This window comes from Schistocerca nitens, chromosome 7 (assembly GCF_023898315.1).
Source record: "Schistocerca nitens isolate TAMUIC-IGC-003100 chromosome 7, iqSchNite1.1, whole genome shotgun sequence".
In the NCBI taxonomy this organism is placed as follows: Eukaryota; Metazoa; Arthropoda; class Insecta; order Orthoptera; family Acrididae; genus Schistocerca; species Schistocerca nitens.
In genome coordinates this window covers 119,894,333-119,916,506 of record NC_064620.1, presented here as the reverse complement: position 1 = coordinate 119,916,506, position 22,174 = coordinate 119,894,333, and the positions used below count along the sequence as shown (strand labels likewise).

At 39.1% G+C, this 22,174-nt stretch overlaps 1 protein-coding gene across 1 annotated transcript in view; it reads right to left on the bottom strand.

Moving 5' to 3' along the window:
- LOC126195286 (cytoplasmic dynein 2 intermediate chain 2-like) overlaps window positions 1-21,873 on the bottom strand; it is a 99,475-nt gene extending 77,602 nt beyond the window's left edge. Inside the window, exons 1-2 of the mRNA XM_049933833.1 lie at window positions 21,665-21,873; window positions 21,459-21,543 (exon numbers count right to left, since the gene is read on the bottom strand). Of these exons, the coding sequence (XP_049789790.1) occupies window positions 21,459-21,543; window positions 21,665-21,723 (144 nt within the window). The 5' untranslated portion in view covers window positions 21,724-21,873. The remainder of the gene's footprint in view (window positions 1-21,458; window positions 21,544-21,664) is intronic.
- Between the last annotated feature and the right edge of the window lie 301 nt (window positions 21,874-22,174).

Below are 22,174 nucleotides of genomic sequence, written 5' to 3'. Positions count from 1 at the left end.
ATTTAAAAATGGCCGAACTAACGTTCACGACAAAGAGCGAAGTGGAAGACCCAGCATAGTGACTGCCGAACTTGTCGAAAAAGTCGATGCCGCGGTCCGTGAAAACCGTAATTTCACAATAACGGAACTCTATGAGTTTTCCACAAATTTCATGAAGTTTGTCGCACGAAATCATTACCGAAAAGCTTGGTTACCACAAGTTTTGTGCAAGATGGATACCAAAAATCTTGACAGAGATTCACAAAAATCAGCGAATGGCTGCAGTGTTAATGTTTTTGGACGCTTACGAGAAAGATGGCGACTCATTACTCGATCGCATCGTTACTGGTGACGAAACATGGGTTAAGCATGTGAACTGCGAGATAAAATTGCAGTCAATGCAGTGGGGGCACACAAATTCACCCCAAAAACCCAAGAAATGCATGCAGACAATGTCGGCAAGGAAGGTGATGGTGACTGTCTTTTGGGACAGAATAGGTGTGATTTTTGTGGATTTCCTGGAAAGAGGCACTACAATAAACTCTCAAAGGTATTGCCAAACTCTGCACAACCTCAGAAGATCAATACAAAACAAGCGCAGGGGAAAGTTGAGCTCAAAGATCTTGCTGATTCACGACAATGCCCAGGCCCACACGGCAAATGCCACTCGTGAAGTTCTCGAATCTTTTAAGTGGGAGTTGTTTCCTCATCTGCCATACAGTCCCGACCTGGCACCGAGCGACTTCCACTTATTCCCAGGAATGAAGAAGTGGTTGGCTATGCAGCATTTTGATGACGACACACAGCTTCAAGAAGAGGTAACCACGTGGTTGAAGGCACAGGCGGTCGAATTTTACGATAAAGGAATTTCCAAGCTCATCCATCGCTACGATAAGTGCCTTAATTTAAATGGCAACTATGTAGGAAAGTAGTATTTAAGTGTGGCTTTCATCTGTATATAATTAAAAAATTTTCCAATACTTTATTTATTTTTAATTCCAAAACGTAATGTACTTTGTGGATAGCCCTCGTACACAAAATTATTCAAAGTGCTTCAACACACTTCTAAGCTGAAGTTTCTGTAATCGCGAACTAATGACGTTTTTAACTGCAGATCACCGTCAATGTTAACTGCTGAACAGTTCATAGATGTTTAGACAATGTCGCCTTAAGCAAAGTTATTCAAGAGACCAAATGCTGAACATTATTTCAAACTCTTTGCGATCGACACTCGTGAAATATTTATAGTCGCAACCAATCCTTCACGTGTCGTGAATTTATTCAACATCCACACAAGCTGAAATTATTTCAGAATTCCTAACAATTGTCTTATGCGGAACTTTTGGAAGTCCCAGCCGAATACTTAGAAATATCTCGGTTACACACACACACACACACACACACACACACACAAAAGGTGACTTCAGCCGCACATAAGATCTGTTTCTACACGAGCACCATTTCAACTGCGCCGAAATCCAACTGTGTCGTGTGAAAATGGCCGCCGATACGTCATAGCCTCGCACTGAATGCACGTGTCAGAATATTTCGGACTTGGTGTACGTTTACACTGCCTGCGATGCGATGCGACGCGACGTGAGGCATAATGGCCAAAGTGATGCAATGCGATGGAGCGTTTACATTGCACACGATACAGCGCACGCGTGAAATTTGGCCAGCAACTGAGCAGTCTCGGCACAATGTCTTGTTTCCTCGACCCAGTAAATTTTTTTAATCAGAAATCAGTGCTCTGAGAATTCAACGCAGTCGTGAATGGGTGCATGAAATCAACAAGGAGAGGAGGGCTTTAGGAGAATTTCATCATTTGTACAGTGACTTGAGAAAAGATGATAAATTTTGGAATTATTTCAGAATGAGTACAGACACATTTGATTATATAGTGTTGTCTGTTTCAAATGGATTACAGAAGCAAAACACAAATTTCAGAATGGCTATTACCCCTGAAGAGAAAGTTATGATCACCATCAGGTAAGTACACAATATTAAGTTTACAGCAATCATTTTATTATGAAAAATTTACAAATTGTGATAGATTCAAACTTTCTTTTAATAAATTTTGACGTAAATGACAATGAGAAGTAAAATACATCACAGTTCACTCACTTAAGTATCAAAGTTTTCAGAATCTTGGTGGCTTGAAATAACAATGTCATCAGGTTGAATTTCAGAAATGACTATTTCATTCTGCAGATTTCCAGCAATTACGATTTCAACTGGATTTTCAGGTGCATAGGGTGACATCAATGAATGTGCAGTGGAAGTGGTTGATTGTTCCAATTCTTCCAAAAGAACCTGCTGAATTTTTATCCTGGCTCTCAACTGGGCTGCTGGTGATAAGTTTTCGCATTGCTGGCAGCAAACTCACTACAAAATGATAGCTGTCATCTTGCGTTTCTGATTTCAACATTTGTTTCTCAATTTCGACGTCCATCACAAGCAAGCAATTACTCCAGACACAAGCGCAAACAAGCAATCGCTCCAAACACTTGGGCGAAACGCAAGCTCAGTTGCGACTACAGCGTAGTCATCACATCGCACCGCATCACATTGCTTGGCCCAGCCTGCAGTCTAAACGGGCACCGCTCTGTTGCCACTGTTAAACCAAGCCTTCCCACTGTCAAGTGATTTCAGCGCTTCATCGCTCCGCTCTGCTCGGCATTGCATCGCATCATGGGCAGTGTACATTTAGCCTTAGGAAAACGTATGGTATACGAACTATAAATTTAATGCTGTATAAGACATATTACACGTGAATCTGGACGCAAAATTCATAAGCTTTTCAATGCTGATCGTAGTTTTCGTGTAACCTTAATGGTTTTCTGACAAGTAGTGTTTTTGCTCATATGGGCGCCGTTTTGTGTTGTTATATCACTAACAAACATTAAACAATTAAACTAATTATAGTCGTACATCTCTCATTAACTCTATACACTGATGCTATCGCTACTTTCTGTTACACGTTTTAATTGGAACAAAATTCACTTTTACGTGTACGGTATTTAGATTCCCCCCTGTGGTTAAAAATATGACACACTCGCAGGAAACTGAATGGACGATTTCGATAGTGCTCACTGAGTCCTATCGATCGACACTACGTTTGTATGTATGGCTTAAGGCGTTAGTGAGTTATTAATCTGTATAGAGCTTTTACCATCAAAAACATGTAACATTTAATAACTTGTAGCATCTTCACTCACACTCTCGTCTAAGTTTTGTCATTAAAACCATGTGTCTGGTTTCTCTGTCACTGATTTGGTTCAGTTTTTATTTAGAGTTTCCCTTATTGCATATTTTCTTTATTCAGTTGGTTCGGCCATGGTGGCTACCCTCAAATGGTTGAGTTTTTCCCACCCCGTGTTTAGATCGTCAAGCTTGCTACCTGCAGTTAAGTTTTCTCATACTCTGAGCTCCGCCAATCACTGCGCGTCGAAGGTGCCTCTACCTACTGACACGCCGCAAAGCTCGTCCAGCCCAGCATGGCCCACAACTGTCAAACCCTGCTCTTCTTGCCATCGATATACCTGCCGACTCAGGTGCCAGTGTTAATGACAGGATGCACGTGCATCGCTGTGTTTGTTGTTAAAGTTATTAATTGGCATTTTTCAGGATGTAGAATGTGAGCACACAAGCTGTGGTGGGAGATTAGAGTGGCAGTTTCCTGCCGCAGAGCACGTGGCTAGCGGTTGCTAAGGGGCTGTGGCGAGCAGATAGCATTTACGCGACCTTGGAAAAACCCGAGCACTTGGCAGGGGCGCATATGACCATGTTTTCGCTCTTGGAGGAATTTATATTCCAGAGAAAAATTGATAAAAACAAAACTAAGAGTGACACGGAGATGTGAGTTCGCACTCAGACAGAAAAGTATGTTAAGCTAAATTATCTAGACGCGCCACAAAAATATGTAATAGTTTAAGTGTCTACAGATGCGGCTAGTAGAGCTGCATTGAGCAATCATTTGCATGAGAGGTCGGAATATGGGATTTGACTGAGAGAAACTGTGTTTTGGTAATAAATTTAGAGAGACGAAATTAGCGGCAGCCTTCTAAAGTTTAAAGAGGTAGATGAGTAATTAAGTATGTATTTTTATTTGGTATCAATAATGTGGGAAAAGCAAAATCACACCACAAGAACATTATTTGTGAAAAAATAGTGGCAGATACAAAAAATTGCACTTGAGATTGTTGTTGCCCGGAAAATTTCCATATATTTCAATGTATCATGTGTGTTTTTGTGTTTAGTTTTAGAATATTCGAAATTGTTTTGTCAAACACTGTTTTGGGATAGGCAGTCGTTCTGATGGTGTATAGGGCAGCCATCTTTGAGGACAGTTGAGTTTGAGTGACACTACGAGCCGACATGTCATCCATGTTCGGGTACTAGTGGGCTGTAGCCACATTTCGGGACAAGTATGTATGTAGCGACGTTTGAAAACCATAATGTTGAGCGCAATTTAGTGGTTTAGGACACCAGACAATAGTGTATTTTATGAACTGTGAACAGACTATCGAGTGCCGCGATCGCAACATATTAATTTTATAGTGAAGTGTTGTAGCATCAGTTATTAACGACTGCCCTTGCGTAAAAAAGCCCTCTGACTTTGTTTCAAGTGTTTACTCAATATATTGAAGACTATTTGTCGAAAAATAGAAATAAACTACTTGTTCAAATTATAAGTCCATGTGAGTGGCTCAATATTTTTTTTTAAATTTCACCGCAATACCTTTTCTGCATTGTTTTTTATATTTTTATTTCAGCTTGAAAACTGAGTTTATGACAGGTGTGAGCTGGCACCATGACTAAATACGTAGCCAAACATTGAGACCAGCCATATCTCTGGGCTGCTCAATTAAGCTGAATGTTGAGTGTTACAAATATATATATTTTCGTGTCATAGCACGTGGGGGCTCAAACAAAACTATTCAATCTTCAGTGTACATTCATAACAGTCTCAGCATGATCACTACATATTGTGATAAGACACCATTTCTTGCTGTAATATGCATGTTTTTTAAAGAAGAAAAGTCTTATTTTACCCTTGGACATACGTTTTTTAATTTATTGTACATGTACTACATATTCGTTGAACATTTTGCCTTCATATTACAATCTCTCCTGCAGTCATGACCCTGCCTCTGAATTAGTATATTTAAAATTTACCTTTTGAGTGCATTATACTTAAACAGCAGCTTAGTGTGCTGCTGTTGGCAATGACTGTTGAATGCTGGGAATTATATGACATTGGTACTAGCTGGTCGGATGATAGTATATGGTATCCAAAGACATTCACTTTTTGTTTTGATGGAATTCTTTCCACGTCGATCTCTTCATATTAACCCAAACATTTTTGTAATTTAGCAGACAAGGCTCCATACAAGAACCTGTCAAACAAAGCGTGGATAGCATTCTTTATTTACTTCAGTCAACACAAAAGGCTATTCCCCCATTACACAGGGTGTTACAAAAAGGTACGGCCAAACTTTCAGGAAACATTCATCACACACAAAGAAAGAAAATCTGTTATGTGGACATGTGTCCGGAAACGCTTACTTTCCATGTTAGAGCTCATTTTATTACTTCTCTTCAAATCACATTATTCATGGAATGGAAACACACAGCAACAGAACATACCAGCGTGACTTCAAACACTTTGTTACAGGAAATGTTCAAAATGTCCTCCGTTAGCGAGGATACATGCATCCACCCTCCGTCGCATGGAATCCCTGATGCGCTGATGCAGCCCTGGCGAATGGCGTATTGTATCACAGCCGTCCACAATACGAGCATGAAGAGTCTCTACATTTGGTACCGGGGTTGCGTAGACAAGAGCTTTCAAATGCCCCCATAAATGAAAGTCAAGAGGGTTGAGGTCAGGAGAGCATGGAGGCCATGGAATTGGTCCGCCTCTACCAATCCATCTGTCACTGAATCTATTGTTGAGAAACATATGAACACTTCGACTGAAATGTGCAGGAGCTCCATCGTACATGAACCACATGTTGTGTTGTACTTGTAAAGGCACATGTTCTAGCAGCACAGGTATAGTATCCCATATGAAATCATGGTGGTGAATCGAGGAAGTACAGTACATACTGACGAAACTAAAATGAGCCCTAACATGGAAATTAAGCGTTTCCGGACACATGTCCACATAACATCTTTTCTTTATTTGTGTGTGAGGAATGTTTCCTGAAAGTTTGGCCGTACCTTTTTGTGACACCCTGTATACGGTTGTTTTCAAAGCGTATTGACATCTTGCAACATTTTCTTCCGTCTCGTTGATTATAATGCTGCTTGTCACAAATGTTTCACTGTTTTTTTGCTCCAAATGTCTGCCCAGTTTCGATGAATTACTGAAGTACTGCAACAAAGCTACATTTTATTGATGGAAAACAGACAGGATTATTCTCATGATCCGGTGCGGTTAGATTTCCAGAGATGATTTCCACACGAACAGTCCGTCTGGCCATTATACATTAAAGACGTCATTTTTCATAGCAAATTTAACGCATCTGACACTGAAGCACTGTGTGCAGTCTGCTACGGACATGGAATTAAAGTGTATGACACCTGAGACTATATATATAACATTAACAAACACTTCAAACAAACAGTTTACAAGAGGATTTCGCACTGGTGGAGCAATTTTACGAGCATCTACTACTCGCATCAAAGACATACATATTATAATCAACACCTAGGCAAATTCTGAATTTACACCCCCGACCAGTATTTGTCCTTCATCGTGGAACTGAAACTCCTGATCAACTTTATCAAAATAATTATGTTTTTGTTGTGGAGATAAATTAACTACAACCAGCTAAAATCCAATTGGTTGCCTGCACCTGTGCGGTGATTGGTCGTCGTGAATTCCCAGCATTCAATGGTCATTGCCAACATCATCACACTATGTCGCCTCTGCAACAACTAAAATTTTACCCACTCAGCTGTCTTCTATACACTACACAGTGCCACGGCAAGGTAATAGCCAACTGTTATCTCATTTTGGAAGGCAATACCAATGAGACATGAAGCCAAGGAGTGTGTGCGGCATATGTTTTGCAGCTATAACAGAGCCAGACAAATAAAGTTAACCTGTGACTTAGTATTCTTCTGTCCTGTCACCAAGGATTATTTATGTATTACAGAAACTCATTTGCATATCTGAAAATGTCTTACATTACTCTAAAACACTCCAAACCACTATCCCCTTGACTGAGATGTTGCTTAATCTCGTGTCTTAACTTGTAGTCCCTGAGTTCCATTTTGTTGACTATCTGTTTACTGTGAACCCCTGGCTTCCCATCTAAGTGGCAAATGGGAACCCAAACAGTGCATAGTGTTCGTGGTTTTCAAAAAATCATCAGAATTTAATTTTTAATTTGTGGTAAGTTTGTATGGGACCAAACAGCTGAGGTCACTGGTCCCTAGACCTACACACTACTTAATCTAACTTATGCTAAGGACAGCACACACCCATGCTCGAGGGAGGTCTCGAACCTTCGAGGGGGGAAGCCGCGCGAACTGTGGCAAGGTGTCTCAGACTGTGTGGCTACCCTGTGCAACCCCCAAATTGAACATGTAGCCACATCCTCCAAGACATTTCCTAAAGAGGTGTCTTGATATAGTGTGCCCTTTTCAATGACACACTCGGAAAGTGCCTTCTTTGTCTTTCCACTACTGTTCTGTGATCGAAATCTAGTTCCTCACATGTCAAGTTATGTTTCCCTTTGCCATCCACTTTTCATGTGTTACATTACAAGCAGGTTTGGGAAGTTTTCTGTAGCCACTAAGCAATCTCGGTTATAGTAGCAGAGGTATTCTGTTGTGCTTGCATATTTCATTCAAACAATACAGTACCCAAACCCTAAATTAATACGAGTCCGCATGCCACATGCGATTTATAGTCTGGTTCTGTCTTGGGTTTCATTCCCTGTATGGACTGTCCTCTTGCAGACAATGTAGACATGTGCACCACCCCCCTTTTTCTCGTGCATATCATCTCAGCTGAGCTGACCCAGAATAAAAACAGTGTTCACTACTCTGAATCTGTTTCCTGTCTCTTCATTACTGGCCATACTCCTGTTAAGAGCGACTGGGATTTTTACATAAATGAGAATAAGGAAATACTTTTGGGTAGCACTATAGCAGGTCTTTCCCAAACTTCATCCTTCTGGTATTTACACTGAATAAAGTTTGCCTCAATGCAAAACTTGTAAATGTTTTCCTTTTGTTCACCCTTTGCCTACATGGGCTTCCTCCCTTCTCCTTCGACGGGCAGGTATAGAAACACATCTGCAGCACAGCCATGGGCACTCGCATGGCACATTCCTATGCCAACTTGTTTATGGGCCACCTAGAGGAGATCTTCCTAAAGTCACAAAACGCCAAGCCCCCAGTCTGGTTGAGGTTCAGACTCAGGGCCAAGGCACCCTACCTTCCTTCTTTAACAAACTCAACACCTCCTCTATCATCCACTTCACCTGGTCCTCAACCCAGCATGCCACCTTCCTGGACATTGACCTCTTGACCGCTGATGATTCCATCCACACCTCTGTCCACATTAAACCCACCAACCATCAGCAGTAACTAGATTTAGATAGATGTAATCCCTTCCAAATCAAAATATCCCTCCCATATAGCCTGAGCACCTGGGATGGCATATCTGCAGTGACAAGAATTCCCTAGCCCAGTATGTTGAAGGGGTTAACAAGGGCCTTCACAGACAGGCACTACCCCCAGACCTAGCCCACAAATATATCTCCTGTGTCATTTCTCCATCCCCCCCCCCCCGCCAACTTTCCCACAACCTCTAAGAATGAGCTATAAAAGAGCGCCCCCTTCGTCATCAAATACCACCCAGGATTGGAACAACTGAACCACATCCTTCATCAGGGCTTTAGTTAACTATCATCATGCTTTGAAATGCGGCAAATCCTACCTAAGACCCTTGCCATGCCTTCTAATGTTATATTCCATTGCCCACCCAACTTCCATAACTTCCTAGTCTACCCCTATGCCATTCCCAATCCAAACCCCTTGCCACAGGGATCATATCCATGTGGAAGACACTGGTGAAAAACCTGCCTAATACACCCACTCAGTATTTCATATTCCAGTCCTGTCACAGGTTTATCCTACTGCATCAGAGGCCAGGCCATCTGTGAAGGCAGCCATGTCATACACCACATCTGCTGCAATCATTGCACAGTATTTTATAATGGTATGGCAACCGACCATCTTTCCACCAGGATGAATGGCCACAATGAAACTGTGGTCAAGGGCAAAGTAGACCAACCTGTGGCACGAAATGCAGCTGAACATAACACACTTGATTTTAATGGTTGCTTTACAACCTGGACCACACAAATCCTCAGCCCCACCATACGTTTTTCTAAACAGTGAAAATGGAAGTTATCCCTACAACACATTCTCTTCTCCCAAAATTATCCCGGCCTCAATCTAAGGTAACTTACTGTCCCATACCCTCCACCCAATTGTTTCCACCTCCTCTGTCCTCTCACCCCTTCATATGCCATCCTCTGCCAATGCACCCACCCATCTTTCCCCTTCCCTGCACCTCTCCTTTTTCCCCTCCCCACCTCCCTGCCTCACCATAGCCTCTTGACACTGGGCCTGGTGGCAGTCCTGTCATGCCTCCTTCTAGTCCCTGCACGCTCTGCCAGACAGTTATCTTCTCTTCTCCCACCTGTACCCTGCTACCTCTTCCCCTTCCCTGTCCCCTCCAGACTGCAGCTTCCATTCAACGTGACAGTTGCACTCCATTCTGAGCTGCCAGAGATGGCAGACATGTTTGTGAGCTGTGCATGCTAGGTGTGAATGAATGTGCATGTGTGTTTCCTTTTCTGAAGAAGGCTATGGCCGAAAGCTAAATGTGTAACAGTCTTTTCATTGCACCTATCTACAATTCATCTTTTCATCTTTATGGTGAGTAGCACTCTACCTTTTTCTTATATTGTCAATCTTCCCTTAGTATATAAGACAAATTTAGGTGACTAACACATGTTTGTTGTTACATCTTTTTTCTGATATTTGCATTATTTTTGTACTACCCTATTTTTCTTTGTAGTAGAACTAAAGAGTTATTCCTTTGGGCTCCACACTATTATTTCAACTGAATAATAGCACAATTTTTTTAACGTACACCCTCTAGTGAACAAGTTTCTAACACTGCTGTGAGTAATGTGATTGTACTTACGTGTATTAACTATACAACTTTGTTGGATTTTCTGTGTGCCTGACGACCACATGAGCACCACTTGTAGTTACGGCTACACCCTGTTGCTATGTGTAACTTTCATAATTTCTTGGAGAAACAATGACCCATGCTGTGTGTGATGTATACACTGAATTTTGTTTATCGAGCTTAATTTATCTTCATGGAAAGATTTGGAGAACCTCTCTCAACATAAGTCAGTAGACAGGGTAGAGCATATTAAGTTTTTGGGTGTACATATAGATGAGAATCTTAATTGGAAAATTCATATTTTGGATCTTCAAAAGTGACTAGGTTCAGCAACTTTTGTAATCAGAATAATTGCCAGTTCTGAGGATATAGAAATTAGTAAGCTAACATACTTTGCATACTTTCACTCTCTGATGTCATACGGAATAATATTTTTGGGTAACTCAATATTTAGACAAAAAGTATCCACTGCTCAAAAGAAAGTGGTTAGAATAATGTGTGGGGTTCATAGTTGCACATCTTGTAGGCATCTTTTTAAAAGATTGGGAATTCTTACAACAGCCTCACAGTACATTTACTCACTAATGAAATTTGCTCTCAACAACATGGTCCAGTTTAAAAACAACAGTGACATTCATGATTATAATACCAGAAAAAAGAAAGACTTACACTATCCTTTACTCAACCCATCTTTGGCACAGAAAGGGGTAAATATGCTGCTATAAAAATTTTTGACAAATTACGAGATGAAATGAAATGTGACTGACTGACAGCAGTAGTAGCTTCAAAAATAAACTGAAATCATATCTCCTTGACAACTTCTTCTATACCCTAGATGAATTCTTGAATAGGAATAAATAAATCTATAAATATAGTATATGCATTTTGTGTCATTTAAGGAAATGGGGTAAATAATAGAAATATTATTTTATTTCTACTTTTTCACTTTCACATTCTCATACAGGACCATCATTTATGCAAAGGTTCTCTGTACCTGTTGAATGTTAACTGTTGACACGCTCACTGTTCACTTGTTCTCGGGCTCCACAGACTGGTGTTGGCTCCCAGCACAAGCTTTTTGTGGTGCTGGCTTTCAGTGAGCCTTGGCATGAATTCATTTCTATTCTCCTTATTTCTCAGGCTTTGATCTGAGACAGAAATTAACTTCTTCTCATGATCACTATGACTGGCTGACAGCCTCAAGGGCTAACCAGAGGATGCCCATATGTACTTTGTCCACTGAATATAATGAGTCGACTTTTAACTACCTTGGTTATTGAAAAGAACTCCTTTAGATGACAATGTCCTTGCCTGCCCTGTCCAGCATTGCCTCTGCATTTAACTTATTAATGGTAATAAAGACTGTTTGCTACTAAAAGTGAATAATGGTAGAACTTCGTGAATTCCAGTGGAATATATACTGCAAGGATAAGCTAGACATCAATGATGGTGGCATATTTGTTTCCATAGCAAAATCAATCATATCTAGTGAAGTTTGGATAGTTTCTGCATGTAGAATTATCTTGTGCTTATCTTCTGCCAAAGATGGATCAAATATGGTCACTGGTTATTTTTATAGCTCATCTGCCTCGGGCACTGTGCTGGAAGAAGGCTTTATGAAAAACTCTGTGAATACCATGCGTAAAGTCTGTTATCAGGCTAAGGTAACAGGGGCAATTTCATTTTATCAGCTGCACTCTGGGAGACTTGGGTTGTTCAGAAAGGTTTCAGAGACAAAATCATGTGGTACTGTACAGAACATCTTATCTCAAAATTACCTTGAGTATTTGCATGGAAAACTATTCATGACGCTGATATGTTACATCTACAAATGATTGAACTTTTTGGTACAGTTAATCAGAGGAGGGAATCAGTGACCACAGGACTGCTATAGAATCAATGGCAAATTAAAAGAAATCTTATTAAAAAATGGTACATATTTCTGCTTGGAAGGTACAAAAAGAAACAGATTGCAATTTACCTGCGAAGGCAACATCAATACCCCTTATGGAGATAAAATACGAAGCAGCCACTGATAAAACAGAGTAACGAACATTACAATATAGACATGTATATATACAGAAAAGTTGTATGGGATGGGTTAAAACTACACTTGTTTAGAAGTCATGTCAGAAAGTTGTTATTAAAGCAGAGAGCTTCCTCGTAGTTTCAGAAGAAGTAGATGAGTTGTTGATAATCAAGAGCGAAATTTGCACAAGGAGAGCAATGTGAATATTATTAAAGGAATTTAATGGTAAAATTCTGTGCAATGATTTCATTAAAAAATCCTAGTTTTGATCTTGTGTGAAATTAATAAATGGCTCAAAATTACTTACACAGACACTCAGTGATCACAGTGGCACCAGAATAGAGGATGACATAGAAGTCCAAAATACTGAACACCACTTTCAAAAGCTGTTTAACTGAGAATGATTATACTACAGATCCCCCTTTCATTCACCACACAGATGCTAAAATGACACACTGAGAAGAGAAATCACAGAATGTGTAGTGCAGAATTATGAAACGATGTGTGTACAGAGTGTGTGGTGACTTAGTGTGAGAAGTGAATGAACAGCATAGCACTCACCTTTTACATTACTAAATAACTTATTTATACAATGGTATTGTACAATAGGGATGAACCAAATGATGCAACACTGTTCCAAAAAGAGTGGCCTTGTATTTGGAGAGGGGATGGTTCTAATCTTCATCCGACCACTGTGGTTATGTTTTCTGTGGTTTCCACAAATTACTTCAGCGAATGGTGGAATGGTCCCTACTATAAGGCCACAGAGGTTCCACCCTTGTCCTATTAGACCTGAAAGTCGTAAATGTCTGTATATGTGAATTATACTATTTCTGAATTTCAAATAGTCTTGTAAAGGAGATCTACAGATGACCAAACTACTACTATTGCTATTATTAGAATAGAGGAAAAGAGCTAAAATTGTTCATTAGAGGAAAGGTGACTAGACATGATGGGCATGTATATGTTTCTTGACAGATTATTGTAAATAACTAGTAACTCTTCTAGAAAAAATTTATCATAAATCCAAGCTATTGAAAAATGTACTGATTATTTCTGTTTTCAAGAAACACTGCTGATAACAATCTGCTGTAGAATTACGGAACACATTTGATCCTTGCTTACAATATCTACTATATGAACAAAAGTCTTCTCTGTAGGAACCAACATGGATTTTACACATAAATGTCTTCTGAAACTTGGCTTCTTCTGTTCCTAAGATTCAGAAGGCATCAAATCATCAGACAAGAAATCAGTTTCTGGTATACTCCAAGGCTGTGTCAGATAGTCATTACTATTCATGTAATAAATAAATGATCTTATGGATAAGACTGGAAGCTCAGAGTAGCTGTCTGTGGATGACTGTGCGGTCTGAAAAGAAGAATGAGGTATGTATTGCCAGAGTGAAGTCACAATTCTATAAAACCGAAGTGGAATATAGGAAGACCTGCAGAGGATCAACACCTGCTGGCAGTGTTGAATTTTCCAGAGGTGAAGGATTTCTGTCATTTCTGCCAGCATGAGTGACTTGCTCCAACTGGACAGGAAGCACATTAAGTTCCAATAAGTAGCGTGAGCCAATAGCCTGTTTAGTACATACCTGGATACAAAAATCTTCAGAAATTAGGGCCTACCAATTTATTTGTGGATCATGGGAATTAGAAATGCAGAGAAGAATACTATCTAAAACCTGTTGCTATCTTTTCAATGCATTTGGATAAAATAATAACAAATAATCGTCCATTCGACATGGAAATTGGGGGGGGGGGCAATTTCTAAGTTCTCACCTTCCTAAAATGACTGCTACACATCTGATCTTCAACGGACATAAAAGGGTAAAGCTATATTCATCCTGAATGTTGATTTAAACACCACTGTGCTTTACTAAGCATGATCCTATTGGGAGTGGATTTCCTTGCCCTCTTCTGGCCTTGAAACTGGTTTATCCAGCCAGTTATGCTAGGATCTACCATTTAATATGAACTCGATATTATGGTGTAAATTTACATTTTTCACATGAAACATACCATGGCCAAAAGATAATTCCATGTCAATTCAAAAGATAATTCCATGTCAATTCAAAGCGACTCTCAATATGTCACACTCGGATTTTTTTCCAAATTTGGTTCACTCAGCGACCTTACTGCAAAGTTTTGAAATTGTGTGAAATTTACATGCATCTATTTAACATAAATGACTACAATTCTGCGCGGGACTGCTACGGTCGCGGGTTCGAATCCCGCCTCGGGCATGGGTGTGTGTGATGTCCTTAGGTTAGTTAGGTTTAAGTAGTTCTAAGTTCTAGGGGACTTATGACCTAAGATGTTGAGTCCCATAGTGCTCAGAGCCATTTGAACCATTTTTGACTACAATTCTGGTTCTAATCCAGATACAAAAATAAAACTTATATATTGAAAAGCCTAATGAGCAGGGTTTTACACTGATATGTAACATGGCAAATTTCTAAGCAGTTTCACATTCAAAATCACTGACCTAAACCCTTAACCTTGAATATCTTTAAACAACCCACCTCCAATAGTTTTGGAAAACAAAACATTGTATTGCTCCAATATGTTACTATACACATGATAAACATCAAGATCGCACACCAAAGGCATCATGCCCAAAAATGTATTTCTCTACATCACAACACTAACAAAATGCAATAAGCAGCCATGTATCCTTTTTTAATTGAAAACAGCAGCCAGCAGCAATCACTATTATTCTGACTAACTGGTGAACATTTATTGCTGCGAACACCCAACTAGAGACACTTTTATTTCAACCACTCATCATTAGCTTGTTTCGCGGGTGAGGTTTGTTTAATCAACTGCTGTGTACATGTGCCATGAAGTAGTATGTAGTAGTAGTTTGTAAAATATGGATTTCCTGTCAAAACTGTACTGCTGAAATCCATTTTTTAAAGAAGAATATCATGCTAGAGTATAAAATAATTTGAAGAATGTTCAGGAGTGGATGGTAAAGAAATGTTGTAGCATATTGCTAGGTGGAAAAATTTGCAGCACGTATAGAAAGCAAACATCATAAAACCCACCAACCCCTGCAGGTGTTGCCTCAGCTGTGTTAGGTACTACCAGAGAAGATGTAAGTGAAGATGAAATAGTATCAGATCTGACACTGGATTCTTTAAATACTAGTCTTTGTTATTTAGGTGAATCTCCATCATGAGAAAATGTGTGCACAGGATGGATCATACTTATGTGGCACTGCTGGAGTAAGAAGTGTGTGATAAAAATGAAGAAAGAGGGATCACAGCCCAGCTTAAAGATAAGTTTCACAATTCAGACTCTATGTGTAGCAAAATGCAAATTTTGACAATACTTTTAAAGAGCTGGAACATAACAAAATTCAGATTATATGGTATAAAGACCAAAATAGCTAGTAGCACACAGTATATTGGTGACACCAAATCCAAAGCCACATAAAACATTGTGTGAGAAAACTGTTCAATGTGATTTTTACTGTGATATCAATGTAAGCTGTGTGATGCTAGGATGAAGACTGTCTTTATGAAAGGAAATGGAATTAAAGTGCATAAGAAGAAGTGGCTGGTGTTACACATCTTAAGGAATTGTACACATATTTCGAAGATACATACCCAGATATAAATACTGAACTGTCAAAATTTTGAAGCTGCGGCCAAAGTACTATGTTCTTGCCAATGCCACTGGGACCCATGCTGTCTGATGATTGACTGATTTTTTTATTGGTCCAGTTTTATCATGCAACACAAATTGTACAACTGATATTGGACAGGTCAAAGAAGAATTGCAATAATATGTAGTATTAGCAAATAGTAAGCAAATTAAAATGAGGTACCTCTTCTTATAATTTAATTTTTAAGTAACGTTACATATTCAGAAATTCTTTTACACAGCAGAAACAATGCTTTATTAGTAACACCTTTAGTTTAATTTTAAATTTTGGCTACATAGCATTGTTTTTTATTTTCTATGGTATCTAATTGTGTAGGCTAATATAATTCCAATGTTAATTATGCTCATGTACTAGGCTGCATTTTTGCTATATTTTTGGCATATCTGATTTCCCTCCTGTTTTCAAGAGGTAGTCTCTAGTGAACAAGATAATTTCGTCAATGAATAAGCTTTCATCATTCAGAACACCAAGCTCAATAAAATGAGATTTACTGGACTCCACCTTTTTTATGGCCACAAGTTGTTCTTAGAGCTCTTTTTTATGTTCTAAAATCTTTACGCTGTGAGTTGAGTGTCCCCAAAAAATGATCCCACGTTGAAACAGTGTGAGGAACTGTGCATAATATGCCTGCAGTACTGTTGTTTAGCTTGCTGTAGACGTTAATATTCATACACCATAGCACAGGGATGAGAGTTTCCTAGACAAGTTATTTATGTAGATGTCCCACTTAAGTCCTGCTGAACCCAAAGACCCAAAAATTTTGTGACATATATTATAGGGGATCAGTTTTTGACTGTGCTCGTATACAGAATTTTATTACATGGAGGAAATAAGTGAAAATTGACAAACAACCTTTTCCAATATTTACAATGACTTTGTTTTTTGTGAACCACTCAGAAAGTCTTTTCATAGAACTTCCCGCTGTTGACTACAATGTCTCCTGGGCTGGATCCAGTAAGCAATATGCTGGTGTCATTGGCAAACAGGATAATTTTTTGGGGACTCATATATTCCACAGAGTCATCAATAAATCAGGAAGAGTAGTGTGTGTCTCACATCAGAATTTTACATTAATGATTACAGTGTGTTAATGGAGAGAAGTAAGTGTGAAGAAAGCGCATGACTGTCATACACTGATTAGCATTTGTTACAGGCAATCCTGCATTTACAGCACATTTCTTAGGTGTTTTCCAAGTGTTGCAAGAATGACAGATTATCTGCTTGGTACAAACTGCACTGATGAAGCTATGTACAACTGTTAGTTAACTACAGGCAGAGTAGTTATAAAGACTATAAGAAAATCGACTATGATTGAGGTGTTCGTAGCAAGTTTACAATTGCTACTACCGCACCCATTTATCACACGGTGACAGTCACAGTTCTTTAGAATCACCACAGAGAAACTCCAAGTAGATGAATATCTTCTTCTTTGTGATTCGTTACAAGTCATCTATATGTAGCTTACTACAGAGATAAGAATACTAATGAAATATACCATGTGACATATGTGGAAAAATATGACTGCCTTCAGCATGATACATTGTGTGTGTATTCTTTCCAGTAGAAGTTCATCAATTTCTCAAAATGTCACTTTCCAACTCCGAAACACATTTATTACTTTTTGGATGGGTGTGCTGCCCTATACAAAAACATAAAGAATCTCATGAATCTGTCCTACCAAGAGGAAGTTGAATGGAATTTTGTTTTTTTGCTACAGTATCTGGTAAAGGACCTTGTGATGAGGTTACAGGGGCTGTGAAGATATTAGCCACACAACAGCCTCAAGCAACCTCATAAAAACCATATTTTGACATCACAACTTGTTGTTTCAATCGTGCAATGAAAAAAAAACTTCATCCATGTGTCTTCCACTATGTATCAGCTTCTAATCATAATTAAGACAATGCCAAGCTGAAGCAATGTTTTAAAAATATAAGGTCAAGTCTTAAGTCACCATTGTACAATATATATTAACAAAGATATAGTGAAAAGAAACACATATTCTGCTTCTTTAGAGAACATAGAAGAGTCAGTGGCCGCTGTGGTGAAAGAAATGCAGTTAACAGACATACGCAGATCTGTTGCTTTTATGTATGACAGTCACTGGTGGATTGCATATGTCTTACAAACTTACGAAGAACCAGCTTCTTGCAGCCAAATGGACCATCTCTATCTAGTGTCTCCTGCCAAACAAGACACTTGTGTTATCATAACATGTGACATTCTCATAAGACTGGATCCAGTGACACCAACTGGAAGGACAAACACTCTACCTGCATCAAATGTGGTGAACATTACTAACTTGACTGAAGATTTGTGAGACAAGATTTAACCAAGTTTTATTGCCTTTTCACTGAAGCTACACTGTACATGGTTCATAATACCGCTAAAATAATATAAACCATATTTCTATACAAAAGTACTTATGAATTGTACTTTTTAATAATTTGTGTTTCATATTTATGTGCTGCCTTCTGCATTCTGATAGTGTACTGTTGCTCATAAAATAAATTTTTGGTAATATGTCTTTGCTGTGCCATCTTGAAATTTAACATGTTTATAGTAGCATACTGAAACAATACAATTTATTTTTTATAAAAAATGTTAATTGTGGGATGTTTGGAGATAACATGCTCAAAGGTTACAGTCAATGACATTCAATGTGAAATTTAGGGTCCATGACATTCAATGTGAAAATTATTTGAAACCTGCCATGTTGCATATCAACATGAAGCTCTACTAATTAGCTTTCCAATAATACAAGTTCACTAGTAGGGTAGTTTTGGGGGAAGAGACCAAACTGCGAGGTCATCGGTCTCATCGGTTTAGGGAAGGACTGGGAAGGAAGTCGGCTGTGCCCTTTCAAGGGAACCATCCCGGCATTTGTCTGGAGCGATTTAGGGAAATCACGGAAAACCTAAATCAGGATGGCTGGACGCGGGATTGAACCGTCGTCCTCCCGAATGCGAGTCCAGTGTGCTAACCACTGCGCCACCTCGCTCAGTCCAAGTTTCACTGCTACATCAGGATTAGAACCAGAATTACCAGTCATTTATGCTGAGACAGAAACAGGTAAATTTCACACAAATTCCAAATTTTGCAGACTTGTAACTTTTTTCTCAAGTATCATATGCCCCTGCAAACTGGCAGTTTTCCATCTCCTATCTGGATCAATGTATGCACCAAAAACTGAGAAGGTCAGGTTGAAAATGTTGCTTTTCTGTGTTGAACTGACATGGAATTATCCTGAGTTGAAAGAAGCAATTAATTACCAAAAACAGACCAACTGGGGATGAGCCCCAGATCTTTGGATTAATTTTGGTGCTCACTCACTGCACCACACAATTTGCACGGATCTCAACATAATATACTCCGTAATTTCACAACCAACAGTATTCTTAGACAAAATGCTACTGTGTCTGACACAAAAGGTATATCACAACACACAGTGTGAAAGTGTCTAGTGAACTATTTGAGCCACAGGTAAATTCTTTGAAGTCTTGACATATGCCATGTAGATGACATCTGGTATGTTTTCATCTGTAAGTTTCTGTTGGAGATATTATTCATGTGTTTTGTTTACATCACATCATTTAGTTCTTGTGGATGGTGGCACACATCATGTTGTTTGGTATGCCTGCACACGACGACTCAAAATGTCACGACCAATGTCCACCGCAAGACTGAATGCTACCTGGTTGTGTTATGGACATGAGAGACAGTACAGTCCATATAAACATGGAGCAGAGATGATGGGAAATCATTCTCATGACGATACAGGCTCAAAGAGGGAAAATCCACAGACAGACGTAACTTTAATAACTAAAGGGGAGACTGACACTGCCTGGTGCCTGGGAACGAGCCTTTCTGAAATGGCAAAGCTGTCTGGCTGCTCACATCCTACTGTCGTGAATAGCTATGAAAAGTGGTCGAAGCAAGCTGAACTACAAGTAGGGGCCAATGTGTTAGATGTACACACCTCATCTAAGAACATGGAGGTCAGATACTCGCCTCTCACTTAAGCAGGATAGGCAGCAATCTGTGGCAGGTCTGATGGTAGAGGACAATGCTGGAGAACACACTAGTATTTTTCAACACACCGTTCGGAGTAGTGGTTAAAAATGCAAGTGGATAACTACAATACTTTGTCACACTACAATACCATAATGCTTTTGGAAGAAAATCAAGTGCCAAGATCTACAGTGCATGATAGTAATGTCTCGATATTCTCCTAATAACAACATCTTACTCACCATGTGGGGGATGATAACTCAGTTTTTCAGGTGGACTAATACGAGGACATGAAGATGGAGAATAGTGGAATGTTTACAGGAATGGAATCAACTTTCTGAATGGGTCAGAGTTAAGTGCGAGGGGCATAGCAACAAGCTCACAGTTCTGGAGTCACTGGCAGGTGTCCTTGATATGTGTAGCAAATGAAGAAGAAAACTGTGTTTCTATCAAAGAACATTGTACAATGAGGACTAACAAAATAAGCCAGTGCATTTGTTTATACGCTGACCTCATCTTCGAGAGGATGGAGTTCACTATGTCTGGCCATGCTGATTAAGGTTTTCCTAAATCATTTCAAGCGACTGCCAAGGTGATTCCTTCATCAGGGCCAAGATCAACCACCTGCCCTATCCTCATAAAGCATATTTATATATTCTGTGGGTATGTATATTTTCAGTGTATTATGATGACCAATCCAGCACCATTATACAAGATGATCCCTGGACGAATAAATAAATAAAAAAATTTCAACCGAACCCTCGTGTACAACAGTACAATATACTCACTGTACAAGCAATTATAACACCTCTCAAAGGTTCCCTTTTTTTAAACTCAGATGACCACAAAAAAGAAAAAAAAAAACATAACATAGCTAATAAATATACAACAGGGTAATGAGAAGGTCACATATTCTCTATCACTGAAAAGGGGGGGGGGGAGTACAATAAACCTGTATTGTTCTATGAACTTCAATTCTTCTACAATCATATGTTAGGTTTCATCATTGTAGTGTGCAACTTTTGAAAGTTGTTACTTTAACAAAATATGCCATTTTTGGCCAGACATTCATAATTACACCATATTACATACTTATTTTACAACTACAGGCTAGCATTATACAAAACTTTTCATGTTGTAAGTACACCGTTCAGACCATTAGAATTACTACAGCAATCATATGCAGACCTCACTGAAATAGCGTTACTCTACAGTTTGGAACTGGGAAAAGTGTAACTATACTACAGTGAGTTATGTTTCGGTGGCAATTACCAAATGCTCTGTTGGAATATACCATAGTCTCTGCACAAGGATCGTAATGACATGTTATCAATGCTACCACGGTATTTTTTTATGCGATATGTGAGTTAAGAATGAGGCCTTTAAGCGTACAATAATACATCTCAAGAATGACAACGTCGCCTTAAGTAACGCTAAACATTCCTTTCCGTTTAATGTTATTTTCTACATTCTGTTATTATTCTATTTCGATAATAAAACAATTTGTTTTATTAACCCTAAATCATATTGAATTACCTCCGCATGTCTCGAAGTCACCGATTGGGCCTCTTTGTCAACACTCTGACAATCATTTGTTTGGGTCTCTCCATCACAGACAGCTCTGAAATACATAAAATATTGTACATAGTAGGAAGCTACGTGTAAGAAATTCTAAATCACAAGTGAAATGAGATCAACGTTCAGAACACAATACCGCAGGGCTACATTTCGCTTCTGGTTACCTTTCTGATTTCCAAGCAGACGAGAAACCTACAGATTCAGAAGAATGTTCGCTGAACATAACAAGTTATTAGTTTTAGATTCCGCGTTGTCAACACTCCTTCTCTTCACACCTTCCGTACTTTACACTCTACCCTTGTTTATTTACTTTCGGTTACCTTAGCAACCAACACAACTTGTCGCAACTTGGGATTCAGTGCTACCAAAGCAACGGAATATTGACCACATAAATATTAGTCACTGTACTGTACCTACATCAGCGCTAATGTTATTATTTTAGCTGTATAAGCTACACGTTTCCATATTAGTATTAGTAATCTGTTACTCTAAAAGAATCACTTTAGATACATGAATAATCACACGTTTTTATCGAGGGCTGGGCCGGGTGTGCTTTAGTGAAGAAAGTAACCGGGCATTTGTAATGACTTACGAAACCTAAATTACGATGCCCATATTAAGCATGAGCTTCCATTCGCCGGAATATGGGACCAGTGTCTTAACAAAGAATATTA